Source organism: Leucopleurus acutus (assembly GCF_964270905.1).
Source record: "Leucopleurus acutus genome assembly, chromosome: 16".
In the NCBI taxonomy this organism is placed as follows: Eukaryota; Metazoa; Chordata; class Mammalia; order Artiodactyla; family Delphinidae; genus Leucopleurus; species Leucopleurus acutus.
The window spans coordinates 6377010-6398652 of record NC_139158.1 but is presented as its reverse complement, the minus strand read 5'-3'; the positions used below and the strand labels follow the sequence as shown (position 1 = coordinate 6398652).

General features: G+C 39.4%; 1 protein-coding gene across 1 annotated transcript in view; it reads right to left on the bottom strand.

The window, feature by feature from the left end:
* LOC309973314 (cytochrome P450 3A29-like) overlaps nt 1-21378 on the bottom strand; it is a gene marked incomplete at both ends in the record, with an annotated part of 29563 nt that extends 8185 nt beyond the window's left edge. Inside the window, 10 exons of the mRNA XM_082857491.1 lie at nt 342-502; nt 6008-6074; nt 7170-7297; nt 10170-10318; nt 11629-11717; nt 11964-12077; nt 16232-16331; nt 18705-18757; nt 20689-20782; nt 21308-21378. Coding sequence (XP_082713617.1) covers nt 342-502; nt 6008-6074; nt 7170-7297; nt 10170-10318; nt 11629-11717; nt 11964-12077; nt 16232-16331; nt 18705-18757; nt 20689-20782; nt 21308-21378 — 1026 coding nt within the window. The remainder of the gene's footprint in view (nt 1-341; nt 503-6007; nt 6075-7169; nt 7298-10169; nt 10319-11628; nt 11718-11963; nt 12078-16231; nt 16332-18704; nt 18758-20688; nt 20783-21307) is intronic.
* Between the last annotated feature and the right edge of the window lie 265 nt (nt 21379-21643).

Sequence of the window (21643 nt, the reverse complement as noted above, 5' to 3'; positions counted from 1 at the left end):
TTCCCGGACTGGGGCATGAACCCAAGTCCCCTGCCTTGGCAGGCGGACTCTCAACCACTGCGCCACCAGGGAAGCCCCGAGGTTTTGTGATCTTTATGTGGCATTATTGTGATAACTGATATGCCAGGACCAGCACTTGTTTCAAACCACTTATATTTCTGTGAGTAGTACGCATTACCTACGTTTTCCCCCTTTGTGATTGACTCTTGAGGTCCTTCCTAAATAGCACAAGTGAAAACTTTGATACTTATGCTTTTTGCAAAAATCTCCTGAGAAGTGGCAAGGAGACATTTGTGCTAAGGCTTCACTTTCCCCCTCCCTCTCCAGGTATCATCACTCACCTTACTGGGGAGAGCTGCGTCAATCTCTTCCTGCAGCTTCTGCTGGATGTCAGGGTGAGTGGCCAATTCATAGAAAAGGAAGGAGAGAGCCTCAGCAGTGGGCTCATAGCCACCAAAAATAAAGATAATACCTTGGGCCACCATTTCTGGGTCAGACAGAGCTAAAAGGGGAGGAGAGACATTGTAGGTAAAGCATGTCAATATAAAACATCACAGGTTAGAGGATGAGAAATCCAAATGAGACTCCCAAATCCCTAGGGAAAAAAATGGAAAAGCAATTCAGAGCGAAACTGGGAGTGGTTTGCACTCTCATGTCTGTTTTACAGAGCCAGAAACAGGCAAAACTTTTCTTAATCCACTTTTTCCTCAAGGTCTGTACTATACTTGGCCCTCTGCTCCTGGTTATGCCACAGTCTCCACCAACACAGCTGAGTAATTTCAAGACATAGCATTTCTGTCTAACACACACAGCATTATCAGTATGCCCCTTGGAGAATCCTAAATGCACTTTAGCTACAAACAGTATGGGGTAGCCATGTTTTTCCTTTAAAAAATTATATTATTCTAGCTAAAGTATAACATGAATTTTTTTGAGAAAGTTTGCAATACTAAGGCTGTACTGTAGGGAAAATTGATAGAAGACTTGGGGCACAAGTCTTCAAATGGATGATCACAGATATACAGAAACTACAGAAAAAAAAAAAGCTAGAAGAGTGCTGATTGATCCTAGTCTAATCAATGGCATTAAAATAGCAGAAGAAAGAATGTGTCCTTAGAAGGGCATTGGCCAGCATACAATATAGAAAAATAGGACCCAGGGAGTGGAATTAGCAATGCTTATTCAATCATGACCTGAATGTCATCTTCCTCAGTACAAGCCCCCTCTCTTTGCTCTCCCTTGTGCTCAGCAAACAGCCCTTGTGATTATAAATTGGTCTCCATTTTTATTTTCTCCTGAGAAAATCCAAGCATGGTCAGGCTCCAATCTATTTGATGGGACTATACTAGATACTTAGAACACTCAGATCAACATGGTACCTGCCCAATCATGTAATTCACAACTAAAACAATACAAAATGAGTGGAAGAAAGATCTACAGAGTTCTGATTTCCCCATGATGATTTCTGTGAAGCAGTTGTGGGTAAATTCAACTATCAAATTCTTTCCCCCAGTTAGCATAAACCCTAGGATACTAAAAGTTTAGAGCTGTACTGTCTAGTATGTGGCTATTTAATTTAACTTTTAATTGATTAAAATTAAGTACAATTTAACATTTAGTTCTTCTGTGGCATTACCCATATGTTCAATAGCCACATGTCTAGTGATTACTGTATTGAACAGTGCAAATATAGAATATTTCTTATGGAAATTCGTATTGGACCACGTAGTTAGATAGATGTCAGATAGATAAGTAGATAGATAGATAGACAGATAGATAGACAGGGACATAGTTGTGGATATATTTATAGTGGTGTGCTAGAGTCATCTCATCCTTCTCTCAAGAATCAATCTGTAAAAATCTAACAATATTGTGAGATGGTTGTCAAACCATTGGTATCTTGAAATTAACCAAGTGTGAGTATTCATATCATGGAAATAAACTAAAAACGAGGGCATTCTTGTTTTAAAGAGACGTTCTGTTTACATCACTGGTTATGAGTAGATATAGAAATACTTGGTTCTCCCCTGGTGGCACAGTGGTTAAGAGTCCACCTGCCAATGCAGGGGACATGGGTTCGAGCCCTGGTCCAGGAAGATCCCACATGCCGCAGAGCAACTAAGTCCATGTGCCACAACTACTGAGCCCGTGTCACAACTACTGAAGCCTGTGCACCTAGACCCCGTGCTCCACAACAAGAGAAGCCACCGCAGTGAGAAGCCCATGCACCGCAATGAAGAGTAGATCCCATTCGCTACAACTAGAGAAAGCCTAGGCGCAACAACAAAGACCCAACGCAGCCACAAATAAATAAATAAAATAAATTTAAAAAACCAAGCAAACAAAAAAAAGAAATACTTATGTTCATCAGTCTTGTGTAAATATATTTGATGATATGTTGGATGGTCTTATCTTTGTCCACCGAAAGGATGTAGAAGCAAAGAAACCATAGTAGAAATGAACACTCCTAGATCCCAGGTTTTGATTTCTAAATACACTTTCTCACTAAAGGAAACCAGAGCTCCTTTCAGGACTAGTTAAGGGAAACAGAATAGATACCTGGAACGTCTTGCTTCAGAATAGAGACACAGATGTAGAGAATGGACATGTGGACACAGGGGGAAAGGGGAGGGTGGGACAAATTGGGAGATTAGGTTTGACATAAATACACTACCATATGTAAAATAGATAGCTAGCGGGACCCTGCAGTATAGCACAGGGAGCTCAGCTCGGTGCTCTGTGATGACCTAGTTGGGCGGGATGGTGGGGGATGGGAAGGACGTCCAAGAGGGAGGGGATATATGTATACAAATAGCTGATTCACTTCATTGTACAGCAGAAACTAACACAATATTGTAAAGCAACTATACTCCAATAAAAAAAAGAAAGCGAGGAAGTTCTCAGAAAATGATACTCTATATACTATAATGGTGGATACACGTCATTGTACATTTGTCAAAACCCATAAAAAGGACAACACCAAGAATGAACACTAATGTAAACTATGGACTTTTGGTGGTAATAATATGTCAGTGTAGGTTCATTGACTGTAACAATTGTACTTTGATGTGATCTTTTGACAGTGGAAGAGGCTGTGTGTAGGTGGGGGGAGGATGTATGTTTGAAATCTCTGTACTTTCCCCTCAATTTTGCTGTGAACCAAACTGCTCTAAGAATAGTCTAGTGGAAAAAAAACCATTTAAGAATAAAAAAAGAAATAAAACAGGATACAGGAGCCTACTTAAAAGGGATCCAGTGGGCAAACCTGAGAGAATTTTAGAATCAAAGTTAAAAATGATATGAGAATAAACTAATGATGAAAGATCTGAAAGTGAAATTAAGAAAACACTCCCGTTTACCATTGCAACAAAAAGAATAGAATATCTAGAAATAAACCTACCTAAGGAGACAAAAAACCTGTATGCAGAAAATTATAAGACACTGATGAAAGAAATTAAAGATGATACAAATAGATGGAGAGATATACCATGTTCTTGGATTGGAAGAATCAACGTTGTGAAAATGACTCTACTACCCAAAGCAATCTACAGATTTAATGCAATCCCTATCAAACTACCAATGGCATTTTTCACAGAACTAGAACAAAAAATTTCACAATTTGTATGGAAACACAAAAGACCCCGAATAGCCAAAGCAATCTTGAGAACAAAAAACGGAGCTGGAAGACTCAGGCTCCCTGACTTCAGACTATACTACAAAGCTACAGTAATCAAGACAGTATGGTACTGGCACAAAAACAGGAATATAGATCAATGGAACAGGATAGAAAGCCCAGAGATAAACCCATGCACATATGTTCACCTCATCTTTGGTAAAGGAGGCAAGAATATACAGTGGAGAAAAGACAGCCTCTTCAATAAGTGGTGCTGGGAAAACTGGACAGGTACATGTAAAAGTATGACATTAGAACACTCCCGAACACCATACACAAAAATAAACTCAAAATGGATTAAAGACCTAAATGTAAGGCCAGACACCATCAAACTCTTAGAGGAAAACATAGGCAGAACACTCTATGACATCAATCACAGCAAGATCCTTTTTGACCCACCTCCTAGAGAAATGGAAATAAAAACAAAAATAAACAAATGGGACCTAATGAAACTTCAAAGATTTTGCACAGCAAAGGAAACCATAAACAAGACCAAAAGACAACCCTCAGAATGGGAGAAAATATTTGCAAATGAAGCAACTGACAAAGGATTAATCTCCAAAATTTACAAGCAGCTCATGCAGCTCAATGTCAAAAAAACAAACAACCCAATCCAAAAATGGGCAGAAGACCCAAATAGACATTTCTCCAAAGAAGATATACAGATTGCCAACAAACACATGAAAGAATGCTCAACATCATTAATCATTAGAGAAATGCAAATCAAAACTACAATGAGATATCATCTCACACCGGTCAGAATGGCCATCATCAAAAAATCTACAAACAATAAATGCTGGAGAGGGTGTGGGGAAAAGGGAACACTCTTGCACTGTTGGTGGCAATGTAAATTGATACAGCCACTATGGAGAACAGTATGGAGGTTCCTTAAAAAATTAAAAATAGAACTACCATATGACCCAGCAATCCCACTACTGGGCATATACCTTGAGAAAACCATAATTCAAAAAGAGTCATGTACCACAATGTTCATTGTAGCACTATTTACAATAGCCAGGACATGGAAGCAACCTGAGTGTCCATCGACAGATGAATGGATAAAGAAGATGTGGCACATATATACAATGGAGTATTACTCAGCCATAAAAAGAAATGAAATTGAGTTATTTGTAGTGAGGTGGATGGACCTAGAGTCTGTCATACAGAGTGAAGTAAGTCAGAAAGAGAAAAACAAATACTGTATGCTAACACATATATATGGAATCTAAGGAAAGAAAAAAAAAAGCTCATGAAGAGCCTAGGGGCAAGATGGGAATAAAGACACAGACCTACTAGAGAATGGACTTGAGGATAGGGGGAGGGGGAAGGGTAAGCTGGGACGAAGTAAGAAAGTGGCATGGACATATATACACTACCAAACATAAAATAGATAGCTAGTGGGAAGCAGCCGCATAGCGCAGAGAGATCAGCTTGGTGCTTTGTGTCTACCTAGAGGGGTGGGATAAGGTGGGTGGGAGGGAGGGAGATGCAAGAGGGAAGAAATATGGGAACATATGTATATGTATAACTGATTCACTTTGTTATAAAGCAGAAACTAACACACCATTGTAAAGCAATTATACTCCAATAAAGATGTTAAAAAAAAAGATATGAGAGTAAATTACACATGAGAATGTACTGATATAGATAAATAAATAAATGATGGGGGAGAATGGAAAGCTCTCCCTTAAAATAGAACATCAACTGATAAATACAGAAGAATGATGAAATTACAAATTCATTTTGCAAACATCACAGTAATGAAGTTTTCAGTCAAAAACCATCCGTGGATGGTAAAACTAGTGGGTGACAATTTGAAGAGGAACACTATATTTCAAGTCTCAAAGGTTTCTCCCACCAGCTGCTTGTTAATGACAAAGGAAAAAATTGAACTTTACAATAGACTAAGCTAGTGAACACAACTTTAACCAAGTGTTCCAAGTTAAGGTCATCAACACTGGGGCAATGTTCCTCCTGATGGGATGAAGCCTTGATGCAAATTTCCAGGCAGAAGTTCTGACTCACTGGGTCCAGAGGAGCCTGAGAATTGACATTGGAAACAAGCTCCCCAGAGGTTCGGCTATAGGTGATCCACAGACCATGACTGACTGATGGGCATGATATCCTTGTTATACTTGCCCTTCAAGCTCTGAACAAGGTTGTGCCTGCGTACTTCTAGAAAGTACCTCTGGCTACCATTTCTGTCTGACCACGTGTCTTCCTTCAATTTGGCAAAAATCTCCAGCTGCCTGGAAAACTTCCTGCACATTTTTAGAACCACACCCTAGCTCTGCGCCTCCCCACAGCGGCCCCTCGTAAGCTCTCCCTGGTTACCTTTACGGGTGCCCACATCTTTGGAATTCTGAGAGTTAATCATCAGCTGAAGAAGATCCACTCGGTGCTAGAAGCAGAAAGAGAAATTTCAACGACTGAAAGTCACCTGTGAAGTCAGAGATAAATCAGGAGTGCATATTTCACACCTCTTCCCTGAGAATACGACCCCTTAAAGAGCAGAAGGCTGACGAGTACTGACTAAGTCCTCAGTGACCAAAACATCCACCTACAAATCTTGGAGATCATGATGTTTCCCTGAGAGAAACCCAGCCATCATGTCCATCTGCTTTTTGGTCCTCACTCTCTCTGATCTTTGGTTTCTCTGGCTTTTGAAACAGCTTCTTAACCAAAGAGTTACCTGCTCTCTCTCCTGTCATACCTGTTTGCTCAGGAGAGCAAGAAGAAAAAACCTCAATCTTTTTTTCCCTCCAGCTTTAATTCTTAAGGAACAGCCACATAAATTAATACCCACACATTTGCAGAGTTCACTGGCAGCTTGTGTAGAAGCACCTTCAAGAGCCCCATCCTTCCAGATTGCTACACAGCTTTCAGTGCTTTCCTGGGATACCCAGCCCTGTCCCCCTGACCTGCAGACGTCCTTGTGCTGGCCTCCAGGCCTCATGAGGCAAAGCTGGCTTAACCAGCTTGCAGCCTCATTGCCAGCAGAAGACCCCTGCCCACTCCAGCCTATGAGAGGGCTCAAATTTAACACAGACTACACTCCGCCAGGTGCCTGATGGGGCATTCCATTGGAAATCTATAAAATAGGAGGATCGGATTTGAAGTGATTCTTTGCCAATCTAATATTTGGTGAAATATGAGTAAAATCACTTATAAACAGTAATTTTTATCCTTTGACAATTTATTGAAGGGAAATGGTAAAGTCTTAACTCAACAATATTTATGCAGTGATATACTAATTGGCACACCTATTTTAAACTTAAACATTTCTCTCTGACTCATTTTCTTATCTTCTTCCCCAAAGAACTTACCCCCAAAGGTAAATTATATATTTACCCCCAAAGTTTAGAACTCTTCTACTCTAAAATCTGTAGTTCTCTACCTACCTTTAAAAATGCTGAGATGTGCATAAGTCATGTGTATACAGCTCAATAAATTACCAAAAGGTGAACACCCTCATGTCACCACCACCAGATTTTACCGTTTCTTTATCTTTGAGGCGATTTTCTTTCATCCTTTTTATAGATTTTGTGATAAAATTCACAGCATTTTTTGGAAACACAGAGAGATTTAATATTTCAAAGACTGGACGAAGGAACGGAAAAAGTGCTGTAAGGGAAAAGATAAAAGGAAAGCAGAGTAAAAATGCAAAATTTACCTGGAGCAATTATAATTTGCACTACCGATCAGAGAGTAAGAGACACCAGGGTTCTCAATCAGGATCAGTCCCTCTATGACCTTTGCTCAGACTTCCAAGCCAAGGCCTGAGCAAGGGCAAGTCCACATATAGGGGTCATCACTATAGTAGTGAGATCAGTGGTCCTCCCTCTATCTTTCACGTGACCAGAGGAACAGGATTACATTTTGGACTTCATTGACTTTTATCTACTGAACTACAGTTTCTTTGGATAAAACAGACCATAGTCTGCTACCTCAGTTAATCATGGTGCTCAAAAAAATAATGGGATAGATTTAATACAGTGTATGTCTTTCAACCATAATGGAATGTAATTTGAAATCAATAATAGAAAGAAAATTGGGAAACTCACAAATGTGTGGAAATTAAACAATACACTCCTAAATAACCAATGGGTTGTAGAAGAAATCAAAAGGGCAATCAGGAATTACTTTGAAGTGAATAAAAATGAAGTCAAGACATACCAAAACTGATGGAATGTTGCAAAGGGAGTGCTCAGAGAGAAATGTATGGCTTTATTTACCTACATTTTAAAAGAACAAAAATTTCCTATCGATAACCTAATAATTTTCCACCTTAACATTCTGAAAAAAGAGGAGCAAACAAAAACTAAAGCAAACAGAAGGAAGAAAACAATAAAGATGAGAGCCGAAACTAATGAACTAGAGAATAAAAAAAACAATAGAGGAAAATCAATGGAACAAAAGGTTGATTCTTTTAAAAGAACTTTTTCGCTAGATTGACCAAGAGAAAAAGACAAAAGACAAATTGCCCGTGTCGAAACTAAAGAAGGGAGACTACCACTCACATTAAACAAATGAGAAGGACTATAAAGGACACCATAAACAACTCTATGCCAATAAATACGATAACTTAGATAAAATGGACACAAACTACAGAAACAGACGCAAAAAAAAAAAAATAGACAATCTGAATAGACCTGTAAGAAGTACAAAGTTTTAGTTAGTAATCAAGAAAAAAACAACAATCTGACAAAGAAAAGCTCAGGTCCACATGGTTTCAATGGGGAATACTACCAAATATTTAAAGAAGGATTACAACAAATTTTCACAAACTCTTCTAAAAAATAGAAGAGGATGAAACACTTTCAAACTCATTCTATATGGCCAGTATTAGTCTGATACAAAAACCAGGCAAAGATAGCATAGGAAAAGGAAACTACAGACCAACATATCTTATGAAAATGGATGCACAAATCCTCAACAAATGAATCCAGCAAAATATAAAAAGAGGTATACACCACAACAAAGGGGGGTTTAATTCAAGGAATGCAAGGTTGTGTAATACACAGTTTCAATAGCATAAAGAACAAAACCATATGACCATCTAAATATACAGTAAAAGCAACTGACAAAATCCAACACCCTCCTGTGATAATAACACTCAGCAAAAAGGAACAGAAGGGAATTTCCTCAACCTGATGAAGGCCATCTACGAAAAACCCACATATAACGCGATACTTAATCGTCAAAGACTGGATGATTTCCTCTAAGTTTAAGAGCAAGACAAGGAAGCTTCTCTCACCACTTCTTCTCGACATTGTACTAGAGGTCCTAGCCAGGAGAATTAGGGAAGAAAAAGAAATAAAACGTATCCATATAGGAAATGAAGATGTAAACGATCTCTATCATAAGATAACATCATCTTGTATATAGAAAGTTATAAAGACTCCACTAAAAACTTATTAGAACTAATTAACAAGTTCAGCAGGGTTTCAGGATACAAGACCAATACACAAAAATCAATTGTATTTCTATACCTTGCAATAAGTAATCCAAAAGTGAAATTAAGAAAATAACTCCATTTATAATAAAGTAAAAGATAGAATACTTAGGAATAAGTTAACAAAAAAGTGCAAAACTTCTGCTCTGAAAACCACAACATTGTTGGAATAAAGATCGAAGTAAATGAAAAACATCCCACGTTCATGTATCAGGATTTAATATTTAACATTTGCTATCTTGACTTAACATTGTCAAGATAGCAAATCTACAGATTTAACACATTCCCTGTCAGAATCCTAGCTGGCTTCCTTGTAGAAATTTACAAGCTGAATTTAAAATTCATACGGAATGTCAAGGGGCCCAGAAGAGCCAAACCAATATTGGGGGAAAAAAAAAAGGAAATAAGTTGCAGGACTCATACTTCCTGATTTCAAAACTTATACCACAAAGGTGCAGTAAGCAAAGCTCTATGCCCTAGCAGCATCCAAATATATCATATAGCAGTTTTAACTGTAGTCACATTGCACATCATACCACCAGTATTTATTTATGTTATAACTCAAAGTTTGTACCTTTTGACCACCTTCATTCACTTCCCCCACCACCCAACCCCACTTCTGGTAAATCAAAACTATGAAATAGTTCTTCTATGAGTTTGATTTTCTTCTTTTTGATTTAGCATTTAAGTATTTGTCTTTCTCTGTCTGACTTATTTCACTTATCGTAATACCTTCAAGGTATATCCACATTATGCAAATGGCAGGATCTCCTTCCTTTTGATGGCTTACTAGAACTCCACTGCGCGCGCGCACACACACCCACACGCACGTACATATACCTACCACGCTTTCTTCATCCATATGTCAATAGACACTTAGGTTCTAAATATTATTGAATTGTACATTTTAAATGGGTGAATTACATGGTCTATAAATTATATCTCAATATAGATATCTATAAAAGGAAGAAAGAGATGGAAGGGAGGAAGGAACGAACGAACGAACGAAGGAAAGAAAAAGAAATATAGTGGTCCACATGCCTGAAAAGATAAGGAGTGGATCAAGGAAATCAAATCTCAAGAGCTTCTTAGTATATTCCACAAAGGGATCTTGTGGGTTGCTGAGGGAATCAATTTTCACTCCAAATGCTGTGCCAGTAATCACATCCATGCTGTAGGCCCCAAAGAAGCTGCGTAGAGAAAGATATGAACAACTAAAATCAACACCTCTTTACTCTCCTTACCCAACACATATAACAAGAAGTGCATGTGAAATCAGATGCCCAGACAAGGCAAGTAGAGAGCCACACTCTTTCAGAACCACCTGTTGGTCCATGGAAGAGTCGATGCTACTATTACTCACACATGAGGTGTGTCTGAGGTGCCAGTGATGCAGCTGGCCCTGTGCCAGGAGGGCTGGGGACACTAAGGCAAGTTAGTCGTCTCCCCACAAACTCAAGGGCTCAGTCATAGAGGGATAGACACCCATAATCAGACAAAGTACAGTAGTGTGTTTTGACTACAGGCAATAATAGGTGTATAAGGACTGTGTCTGAGCATAACCAAGTGTATAAATTTAACACATCCTGGGGGAGTCAAGAAAGGGGACGCTGATCTGAGTCTTGCCTCACCATAGAGTGTGCACTCAGAGCTGATTCCTCTTCAGTGAATTATAGAACAGCAGCACCCTGTTCTGAGTTGCCAGGAACATCATCCCTCACTGTCTTACACCCCTGCTAAGGATCCTTAAAGACCCACACTTCCTCAACTCCAGTGGTCTGTGGTTGACCTGAGGGCAGACTCATTTCTGTAAAAGGTATAGAGTAAAAATGATCAATTCTATGGTCATCCTACCCATAGCCTGTATGAGGCCTTCTGTCTTTTTGGACTGACAGAAAGGGGAGTGGTGGCAAGATTTAACATTCAGTATTTGCAGGTGTCCTCAGCCAGATTGTGAAGAGATCTAAGTTGTTCCGAGTTCCATATTGTGATGATTGTACGTCACCCACTGCCTACCAGTATGTACCAAGTCTCTTCCCTGCCACCATTCCATGCCATCCACACTCAAGATGGGTGCAGTCACGTTTCTTCCTTCTCTCCTGGCTGTCCTGCTTTTTTTTTTTTTTTGCGGTACGCGGGCCTCTCACTGTTGTGGCCTCTCCCGTTGTGGAGCACAGGCCCCGGACGCGCAGGCTCAGCGGCCATGGCTCACGGGCCCAGCTGCTCCGTGGCATGTGGGATCTTCCCGGACCGGGGCACGAACCCGCGTCCCCTGCATCGGCAGGCGGACTCTCAACCACTGCGCCACCAGGGAAGCCCTGTCCTGCTTTTTTTTTGGTGAGCCACCTCTCTTTCTGGGATGGGCCTTTGGGAGTTGTACCACCACATACCTACTTCTGTCTGGTCACTACCGTAACTCAGCAGTGGGAATCTGGCTCCCTGGCAGGCAGCTGGAGGGTCTCAGTGGAGCTCAGGTACCAGCAGCTTCACCCTTACTTACTCTTTCACGGTGATGGGCTTGCCTTTCTCTGCTTCCTTTCTCAGGTTCCTCACCAACATATCTCCATACATGCTAATGATGGGGAACATCTAGACACAAAATAAACACCACCCGAGGTTAAATGTGGTGACTCAAGTCCTAGAAGGACCTGACTTTCCCATGAATGGAGCAGTGACATTTGATAAGGAATCTCATAATGTCTCTTCTAGGAGGTGAAGATAAAAGGCTATTTTAGGAAGCTCAAATTTAGTAGCCTCCTCCCTGGATAAGGACTGTGATTTTATTTCCTACCTTATTCTTTAAGTTTCTAATTGAAAGTCCTCTTCTTTTCTTACCTGCTTGAGCTTTCCACTGGTGAAGGTTGGACACAGCAATGATCGTATTTTCTTCCATTGTTCATCCTCAGCCAGTGAGATGGCATTTTTCATAACTCCCACTGGACCAAACGTCTAGAGTTGAAAAAAACACATTTTACCCTACATAAGTTTTGAAAGTCTCGACATTTTTGGAAATTGTGTTCAATGTGCACCAATTATTCAACAAATATTTAGTGACTGTCTACTTGGAAGCAGGCCCTATGCTAGATGCTCAATAAATATTTATCCCAAATGCATAGCTTCCTGCGAGGATCAAGGAGACATCCAGCCACCAGACATCATTTCCAGACTTTATATGCCAATCTCCTTTTAAATGAAATGACCCACATAGTAGGAAAACTGTTCTTCCAGAGGAATAGACAGGCATAAGACCTAGTTCATCCTCCTGGGCTGTGCAAAGTACAAGGGTATTGGTGACAGATAGCCAGATAGCCTTGGCAAAGTGTATGTTGACTCAGACAAGTTCTGTCTTTACATATATCTAAAGCCTGAGCAAGTGGAAAAAAGGATGTCTTGATACGGTGATTGTTTCTAAAAACAGTGCTTAGCACTTGAAAGATTAGGAATCTATTTGCTAGTCTGAAGAAATAATGCAATTACACAAAAAACATTTTCCCCTATATTTTTTGCCCAGGATAAGAAGGAAAAAAGGTAATTCTCTTTCTCAACTTGGGACTGGCTTATCAAACCAAGCTGCTTGGAAATTTCCACATTCTTCCAAAATAAAATTTTGTTTTAAAACGGATATTTCCAACACCCATTCATGATGAAAACTCATCAACTAGGAGGAGAGGGAAACTTCCTCTACTTGATAAAGGGCATATGTCAAAAACAAAGCAAAACAAAACAAAACAAAAAAACTATAGCAAAAAAAAAAAAAGTCAGTACTTTGCAAAGGTCAAGTAAATAAATTGAAGTACTAACTTAAAATCTCTCCATAAAATATCCCAGGCCCAAATGAGTTCATTGTTAAAATATATAAAACATTTAATGAAAAAATAACCAACCAAGAATACTTTTCCCAAAAAAGGGATCCTTCAGAAATGAGGGAGGAATAAAGAAATTTTTAGACAAACAAAAGCAGAAAGAATTTGTCACTACTAGAACAGCCTTACAAGGAAGGTCTTCAAGCTGAAAAGACAGAACACTAACTAGTAACATGAAATCATATGAAATAATAAAACTCACTAGTAAATGTAAATATACAGTCAAATTCAGAATACAGTAATATTGTAATGGTGGTGTGCAAGTCACTTATGACTCTAGGGCAAATGTTAAAAGACAAAAGAGTTTTTAAAAAGTATAGCTAAAATAATTTGTTAATAGATACACAATATAAAAAGATGTACAATTCACCCTTAATCAATTCAGGCTTGAACTATGCAGGTCCACTTACAGGTGCATTTTTTTCAATAGTAAATACTACAGTACTACATGATCCATGATTGGTTGAATCTGTGGATATGAAACCACGGACGGAGGAACCTCAAATACAAAGGAACCACATAACAGAGGACGGACTATAAGTTATATGCAAATTGACTACAGGGAAGGTTAGCACCACTAACCCCAACACTGTTCAAGGATCAACTATAAACTATGACATCAAAAACATAAAATAAGTAGGGGAGGGAGAGTAAAAACATTCAGCTTTTGAATGAGAATAAATAGGCTGTTATATGTATGTATAAGATGTTTTCTGTAAGCTTCACTAACCAGTAAGTAAAACCTATAGTTGATAAAGAGATAAAGAGGAAGGAATCAAAGATACCACTATAAAAAAATCATGAAATAACAAAGGACACAAGAAGAAGAGAAAAAGAAGAAACAAAGAATCTATGAAACACCTGGATTAAGAAAATGGCAACAGTAAGTCTGACCTACAATCCCTTTAAATGTAGATGAACAGATGAATGGATAAAGAAATGTGTGCGTGTTTGTGTGTGTGTGAATAATTATATGTATAATGGAATGTTATTCAGCTTTAAAAAAGAAAATCCTGCCATTTGCTACAACATGGATGAACCTTGAGGACAACACACTAAGTGAATTAAGCCAGACACAGAAGGATAAATATCACATGATCTCACTTATATATGGAATCTAAAAAAAACAAATTCAAACTGATAGTAACATAGAGAAGAATGGTGCTTATCAGAGGCTAGTGGGAGATGGGATGGGGGAGGGGGAGAAGATATTGATCAAAGGGTACAAATTTTCAGTTATCAGGTGAATAAATGGAGACCTAATTTACAGTATGGTGACTCTAGTTAATAATACTGTAATGCACACTTGAAATTTACTGAAAGAGTAGATCTCAAACGTTCATACCACTCACACACAAAAGGTAATCATGAGGGGGGATGTATGTGTTAATTAGTTTGTGGTAATCATTTCACAGCATATACATATATCAAAGCATCATGTTGAGTACACCTTGAGTATATACAATTCTTTGGTCCAAAATAAACAAATAAAAAATTTTAGGTGGTGAAAGCTCAGGAAAAATGCACCATTCTTTTCCTACATTATAAAAAGTTTGAACTAGTGCAGTAAGTTCTAGCTAGTGCAGCAAGACAAGAAAAATAAATGAAAGGCATACCAATTGGAAAAGAAAAAAGTGTTGCTATTTTCAGTTGACATAATTGTCAGTATAGAAATTCTCAAGGAAATAATAGGGAAACCTCTAGAACTAATAAATGACCTGAGCGAGTTAGTAGCATATGAGATCAACACACAAAACTCAACCCCATTTCTATATGATAACAATGAATATGTGACAACACATTAAAAACACAGTACCATTTACAATCACTCTAAAGAAAATGAAATAATTTAGGTGTAAATAAAACAAAACATGTATGAAATCTCTATGCTGAATACTACAGACTGCTGTGAAATGATCAAAGAAAGCCTAAATAAATTGAGAAACAATACTATGTTCATAGATTCAAAGATGTGACCTAGTAAAAATATAGATTTTCCCCAAGTTGATGTAAGGGTTAATTCAATTCTTATCAAAACCTCAGCAAGTATTTTGCAAACATAGATTAGCTTATCCTAAATTTGTAGGGAAAGGCAAAGGACCTAAAACAGTTAAAACAATTCTGAAAAAAATTAAGTGGGAGGGATATTACTTGCTAAGACTTACTGTGCAACTACAGTCATCAAGATTGTGTGGTACTGGGGGAGGGATAGATACATAGATCAATGAACTGAACAGAGAGTAAGAAATAGACCCACAGAAATAGGCCCTAATGATTTTTGACAGTGGTGCAAAAGCTATTTAATGAAGGAAGGAGTCTTTCCACAAATGGTGGAGGAACAACTCAGACATTTACAGGCAAAAAAAAAACCCAAAAAAACCCCAAAGACAAAAGAACTCTGACCTAAGCTCACATGTTATACAAAAATCAATACAAAATGGATCATAGACTTGGGTTTCCCTGGTGGAGCAGTGGTTGAGAGTCCGCCTGCCGATGCAGGGGACATGGGTTCGTGCCCCAGTCCGGGAGGATCCCACATGCCGTGGAGTGGCTGGGCCTGTGAGCCATGGCCGCTGAGCCTGCGCGTCCGGAGCCTGTGCTCCGCAACGGGAGAGGCCACAACAGTGAGAGGCCCGCGTACTGCAAAAAAAAAAAAAAAAAAAAAAAAAAGATCATAGACTTAATTGTAAAACATAATACTATATACTGTTTAGAGGAATAAGGGTGAAAAACTTTGGAACCTAGGACTAGGTAGAGGTTTCAGACTTGACATAAAAGGTACAACCCATAAAAGAAAAAATTGACAAAATTGGCCTCATCAAAATTAAAAAAAAAAAAAATTTGCTGTGCTAAAGACCCTGATAAGAGGAAAAGACAAGGTACTCACGGTGACTATAAAAGAATAGTAGGAGGGGGCGTTATGGTGATGGAATAGTTCTGTATATTGATGGAGGTAGTTACACAAACCTAAATACATGATAAATTTTCATACAGCAACACACACGCAAAAATGAGTGCACAAAAACCTGATTAACACTGAATAAGCTCTGTGGATAGAATCAATGTCAATTTCCTGCTTTGATACTGTACTATAATTTTTCAAGATATTATCATTGGGAGAAACATGACGAGGGTACATAACATGTATTTTTTTCTTTTGAGAACATGCTGTGAATTTATAATTATTTCAAAATGAAAGTTTAATAATTAATTAACTAAAAATTTAAAATGCATGCCTACCCGCCGGTTTGTGAAGACAGAATAACATTCTTTCACTAGCACTGTTTTGATCATGTCTAGATCTGTGATAGCCAACACAGGCTGTCGACCATCAAAAAACCTGTGTAGGGAAAACAGAGCTGATTAAACTTAATGAGCCAGTTTCTGCAGCTGGAGCCACAACCAGAAGTCCAGATTTTCAACTAGATGTTACATAATCCCTACTCCTAGAGATCATGGTTAGAAATAACATTAAAACATGGGTTAGGTCTAGGTGGCGTGTGTATGGGTATTTCCTATACCAACTTCATAATTCTTAGGGCTTTAAAATATTTCATATCAAAACATAAGTTAGCTTAGTAAATAATTGAAGGCAAGTTAATTAACTTGAAACAAAAAAATAATTAATTACGGAGTCCACCCATTCTGTCATTTTTGAAGATATATCAAAAGCATGAAAAATGCAATGATGTAATAGCTGAAACTTGTAGACACACTGATCATAAATATGTACAATTTGTCTGCAAATGGAAGAAGATTAAGAATGCTCAAAAGTGAAAGTAGGATTATGAAAGGTTTCTTTGCTCTATTTTCAAAAATACGCTTACTTTATACTTTTTTAAAGGAAATCATATTTTAAATAACAAGGAGATATCCTTGGTAGCATCAAGGATTTGAAACAAAAGGACCGAGAGAATAAATTAATTCAGAGGAACATGTATAAATTCATTTTCAAAATATTTTCTTTTCACTATTTATATTTATTCTTCGACAGGGGTTCCAAGAGGGCCTAGGGCTCCATGTAGGTGACATCCATCAGCAGCTAGGCAGGCCCACTTTTGACACATGTACCACACAAAGCTGACTCCTCAGATGTGACACATCTCAATTTGGCCTGATCTCCTGACTGTCAGGATGCCCGTTCATGGGAATGGGCCACTGGCATGAGGCTGACTCTAAGTTAATCACACTGTCTTCTGGCATTTTGTTTCCTCTATCAATCGTTTGCAATGGCTAGAACACAATGGAAGGTTTTCTACATGTTACCTATTATTCCTCTGACTTCACACAGGAATTTCAAATGGTTTTGTGATCACATATAAAAATGGATGAGAACTAAAACTGAGAGGGTTTAAGTGAGTGTCATGTGCATTTAGTGTTGAAGCAGTGACAGAAGGGATTGAGGAGGCACTTAATCTGCTTTTTCATCTGACTGACCATATTTCTTGGATGATTTCCCTTCTTCCCATCATGTTTTTTCAAAAACACCTGGGTGGAGAAGGGATAGTGGTTTGGGGTAACCCTTTATACTCATGATGTCACTCCAGCCTTAGTATTTCTTACACTCTGAGTTAAAATTCAGATTCTTGGGCCCCATCCCAGATCCTCCAGGTTCAGTGTTGCTGGCGGGTGGGGCCCAAGGCTTAATCTTTAACAAGCCCTCCCAGGTGGTTCTTATTTACACCTAAACATGAGAAACATTTTCTAAAAAGAGAACTGGGATCTACTATGAAAGAGTGACTCCATCCAGAGCTCAAAAGTACTAAATGTTGGAGGGGTATTTGGAGCTGGTCCAGTGGCAATCCAGTGCTACGTGTTTTTCCACGCAATCACGTTGCCTTTTGGGGCCATGGCAACTCAGCAGAGCCCTATGGTTTCTGATAACTTGATGAGAGAAGATGAAGAGGTACAGAGAGGAAGAACTTTCTCCCACTTGCTTTTGGCAAATAGTCACCACGTTACACCTCTCCTGCTGCTCGCACCAAACCTCCAGCAGCTGCAAAAGGGACCAGCCACTGGAATCAGCTGGGGTCACTCTACAAAATCATCAAGTCCTTCAGCCCATCGGAAACACTCTGGGTTAGAAATATCCCACATCTCTTCAAAGTCAGAGGAATAGAGTAGTTAAAGCAATACCAGTATACACTTCTACTGAAAAGTCTTGACTTAAAAAAAAACAAACTAAACTACATAAGTGCAGAGACATTTTTAAAAAGCTGAGCAGAAATGGTTTCCTTTTCTTGTTACCTATACCCCCGAGTCCTTCTTTGAAAAGGACATATTAAATCCAAAATTTAGGTAAAGGAGTTTTGGTTTTTAATTAAAAGTGAATCATGTGGGAGACGATAAAAGCATACATTTGTGAGCAGATATTCGAATGTTCTGGAATAATGCATTTTATGCAATTAAAGGTGCCCCAAGGAAGGAAAAAATGGCGAAGGGGGGAAGAGCAAGGTACTGGGCATAAAGTGATGTTAGGAGTCCCTGGGCCTCAAAGTCTGGAGCAAAGTGATGACCTGTGACTCTCCAGGCCTGACTCAGACTGTGGACCTGGACACCTGGTGACATCTGGGATCCCTGGTAGAACAAGCCTCCAAAGCTTTATGATAGATGACTTCATCCTAGGAAGCTCTGGACTGAGACTGTCCTCCACACCACAAGGGGGCACCACATCATAACAAGTCTACACAATGGAAGTTTCCAGAATACTCACCCCCACGTTTTCCCATACTTTTTAAAACATTTATTGTCAAAATCCCAAATACCCTGCAAGAAAAAAAATTGGATTATTAGTTTAAATGTATTGAACTTTACCTCTAATTAGGACAAAAATTACTTGAATCGCATGATATCAGGCTTCCTATTTCCCACTGGCAAATGCAAGGAAACACTTATTCAGAGACATCTTAGGGGAAAGAAGACAAAATAGAGGAGATATTTGAAATGGAGAATTTAAAATCACTCGAATTTTCTTTGAGTATTGTAGATACTAAACACTTATCCTTGTCAATGAATACTAATTACTCCTTGTCTTTCTGAGGGTTTTTGCTTGAGTACCGTGTTGTCTCTAAAATCTCATAACCCTCTGAGTTAATCCTCCAGGGACAAGTGAGAAAACTGAAGCTGAGGGTAAGAGTTTCCTACACACACTTGCATCTCCTAGTTAAGCAGCCTTTTCATTTATCTCATGAGCCCCCTCTAGAATTCTAGCAGAATAAGGGAGTTAAGGCGCCAGTAACTTCTTTGGGTCTAGCAGTAAACAAAACATCTAGGGCGTGTGGTGAGTGATAAAGTGAGTGAGTGAATGAATGAATGACAAAGTAGATCGCCTTCTAGTTTTCCAGCTCAGCACGGAAAAGATGGGGAGATACCACAACTACACAAAGGACAAAGGACAGTGCAATTAAAACACTTGCCCTGAGTTTTCACTTCTGTAACTTAAAAACAAACAACAACAAAAACCTTCCTGTAGCTAACTTTCTGCTGTGATATTTGATGGTTTAACTATGCAAAAGAAAGTCCCAGAAATGTGGGTCTCGGAGTGCATCTACTAAGGAGTTCATCTGGGAAAGGTGGAAAATAAATTATTGCTTTTTCAGAGAGAAAAAAGTTCATGAAGTTCACAGGCAGTAATGAGACAATGAAGACCTCAGTTGGGAGAATCAGGATCTGAGAAACAAGGCTTATGTCTGCAGGAAAGGAAATCTGAGCCAGAGAGCAGCCTGCACACAAGGCTCTGCCCCCTGGACACATGGACGTAGCTCGTGACCTTCATTTCAGGGGCCAGGCCCTGGGCAAGGCATCAGAGCTGGATTAATATCAAGGCTCAGCCAGAATTCATAGTCCATATGCCACCTAGTACATTCTGTTCAGTTAAATTAAAATTTTAATAATTTTGCCAAATCCTGTCCTTTCTAGTGATTTTCCATAAGTAATTCTGCCTTGTTTTTTTGTTTTTTAAACCACAGTTCATTTAGTAGTTAAATATCTGAAGTCGAAGACAACCACTATCCAGTCTCCGTTATACTCTCTCTGCTCAAACTCATCCATGAGGTGCCTCCTCTGAAGACACAGAAGTAAAGCAGAAAGTTCTTGTTCCATCTCTCAAATCTCCAAAATAGTCACCGTTACGAGAGGTGGATTAGAGCATGGAAATAACTGCTGAGGTTAGCAGTTCTTGAGGGAATTCAAGTATGTGCAAATTACTCAACGGTGAGTACTAGGGTTGCCTCAGAAAGTGAAGTTTCCAATCAATCCAGGAGGAATTTCTTTTAAAAGGGTACCCACAGCACATGCTAGCAAAAGGAAAGTCTGACTGTAGTGTACACAGCTTAATGAGTCATGGCTGGGCACCCCCTTCATGCTTTTCTCCTAATACTAAGGGGATGGTGCCTTCCTGGGAATCTGCACCTGGCAGAAAGAAAATCCTCTTCACAATACTCACCAGGTGGAAAATCAAGTCCTGTGCTGAATCAGCTAGAGAGCTGGGCTGTCTGAGGCTGCAAAACCTGAGGCTCCTAACAGCTGAAAATGGAACCATGGGGTAAACTTGGCCATGTGCTGAGTGGAGCCTATGGTGTCGTTTCTGGAAAGCATGAAACTTCAGACCTTTCTCTTGAGAAGGGGAAATTTTATCATGGAACTCAGCTGAGATTTGCAACCAGAAGAAGCAAAGCTGGAGCTCAAACATCACGCACCTTTTGGTAGGACAGAATATTTCCAAAATAAGGCAGAGGTGTTGGCCCAGGAATCCCCAGCTTCTTAAAAAGTCCATGTGAATAAGTTCCATATCTATAAAGTGAAAGAGGAAACCAGGTCACAGGGATTGTGTAGTAAGTGCTGGAGCTGGCCAGTCACTGACTCAGAACTGGACAGTCAACCTAGGGAGGTAACATGTAGGTGATAACTAATAACAGTGATTCCAAAAGTGATATTACATTCACTCATCACCTCCTTTCCCACCTGCACTGTGAGACCCACAAAAAGTAATGATGATTAGATAAAAGCAGCTGAAGTCTTCACCGTCCCAATCCTAGAATGAATACTTGATAAATGTTTCCAATTTGAGTGTTCCTGAGAAGTTGAGGCAGGAATCTTCCAGGGAATTAATCATGTTTATTAGTTACTTGACTCTTCCACGATTTGGAGATTCTCATTCTAGGTAGAAAGGGGAAAAGGGGTTTTTTTGGTAGTACCCAAAGCTTTAGCAACTTCTGGTCCATTAATTTGGATCTTCAAAACAGACAAGGAAAGGGAGACCTGATTGGCACCCCAAGTCCAAGATCACAGAGGAGACAAGCCTGGAAAGTTACTCACATATAGAGAAGCACCAGGATGGTAGCCAGGAGAACCCAGGTTTCCGTGGAAAAGCTTGAGATTGGGTCCATGGCCACTTTCCTCTGAGTTTCCCTCCTCTGAGTTTCCTTTCAGCTGTGTGTGCTATTCTTTGCAGGCCTTTGAGTGTGGAGTTTCCCTTCCTGGCCAGTGGAGATTCAGTGAGGCTGGAAGGTTTATGTTCTGGGAAGGGGGTGGAGCTGGAGCTGCAGCCAGTAGAAGGGCCACCTGTGCTCCACCTGCATGAGCCCTCCCTGCCTTGATGGTTGGCAAAGCATCAGGGACACTCCAGCTTGACATCCCTTGAGTTGGTATCTG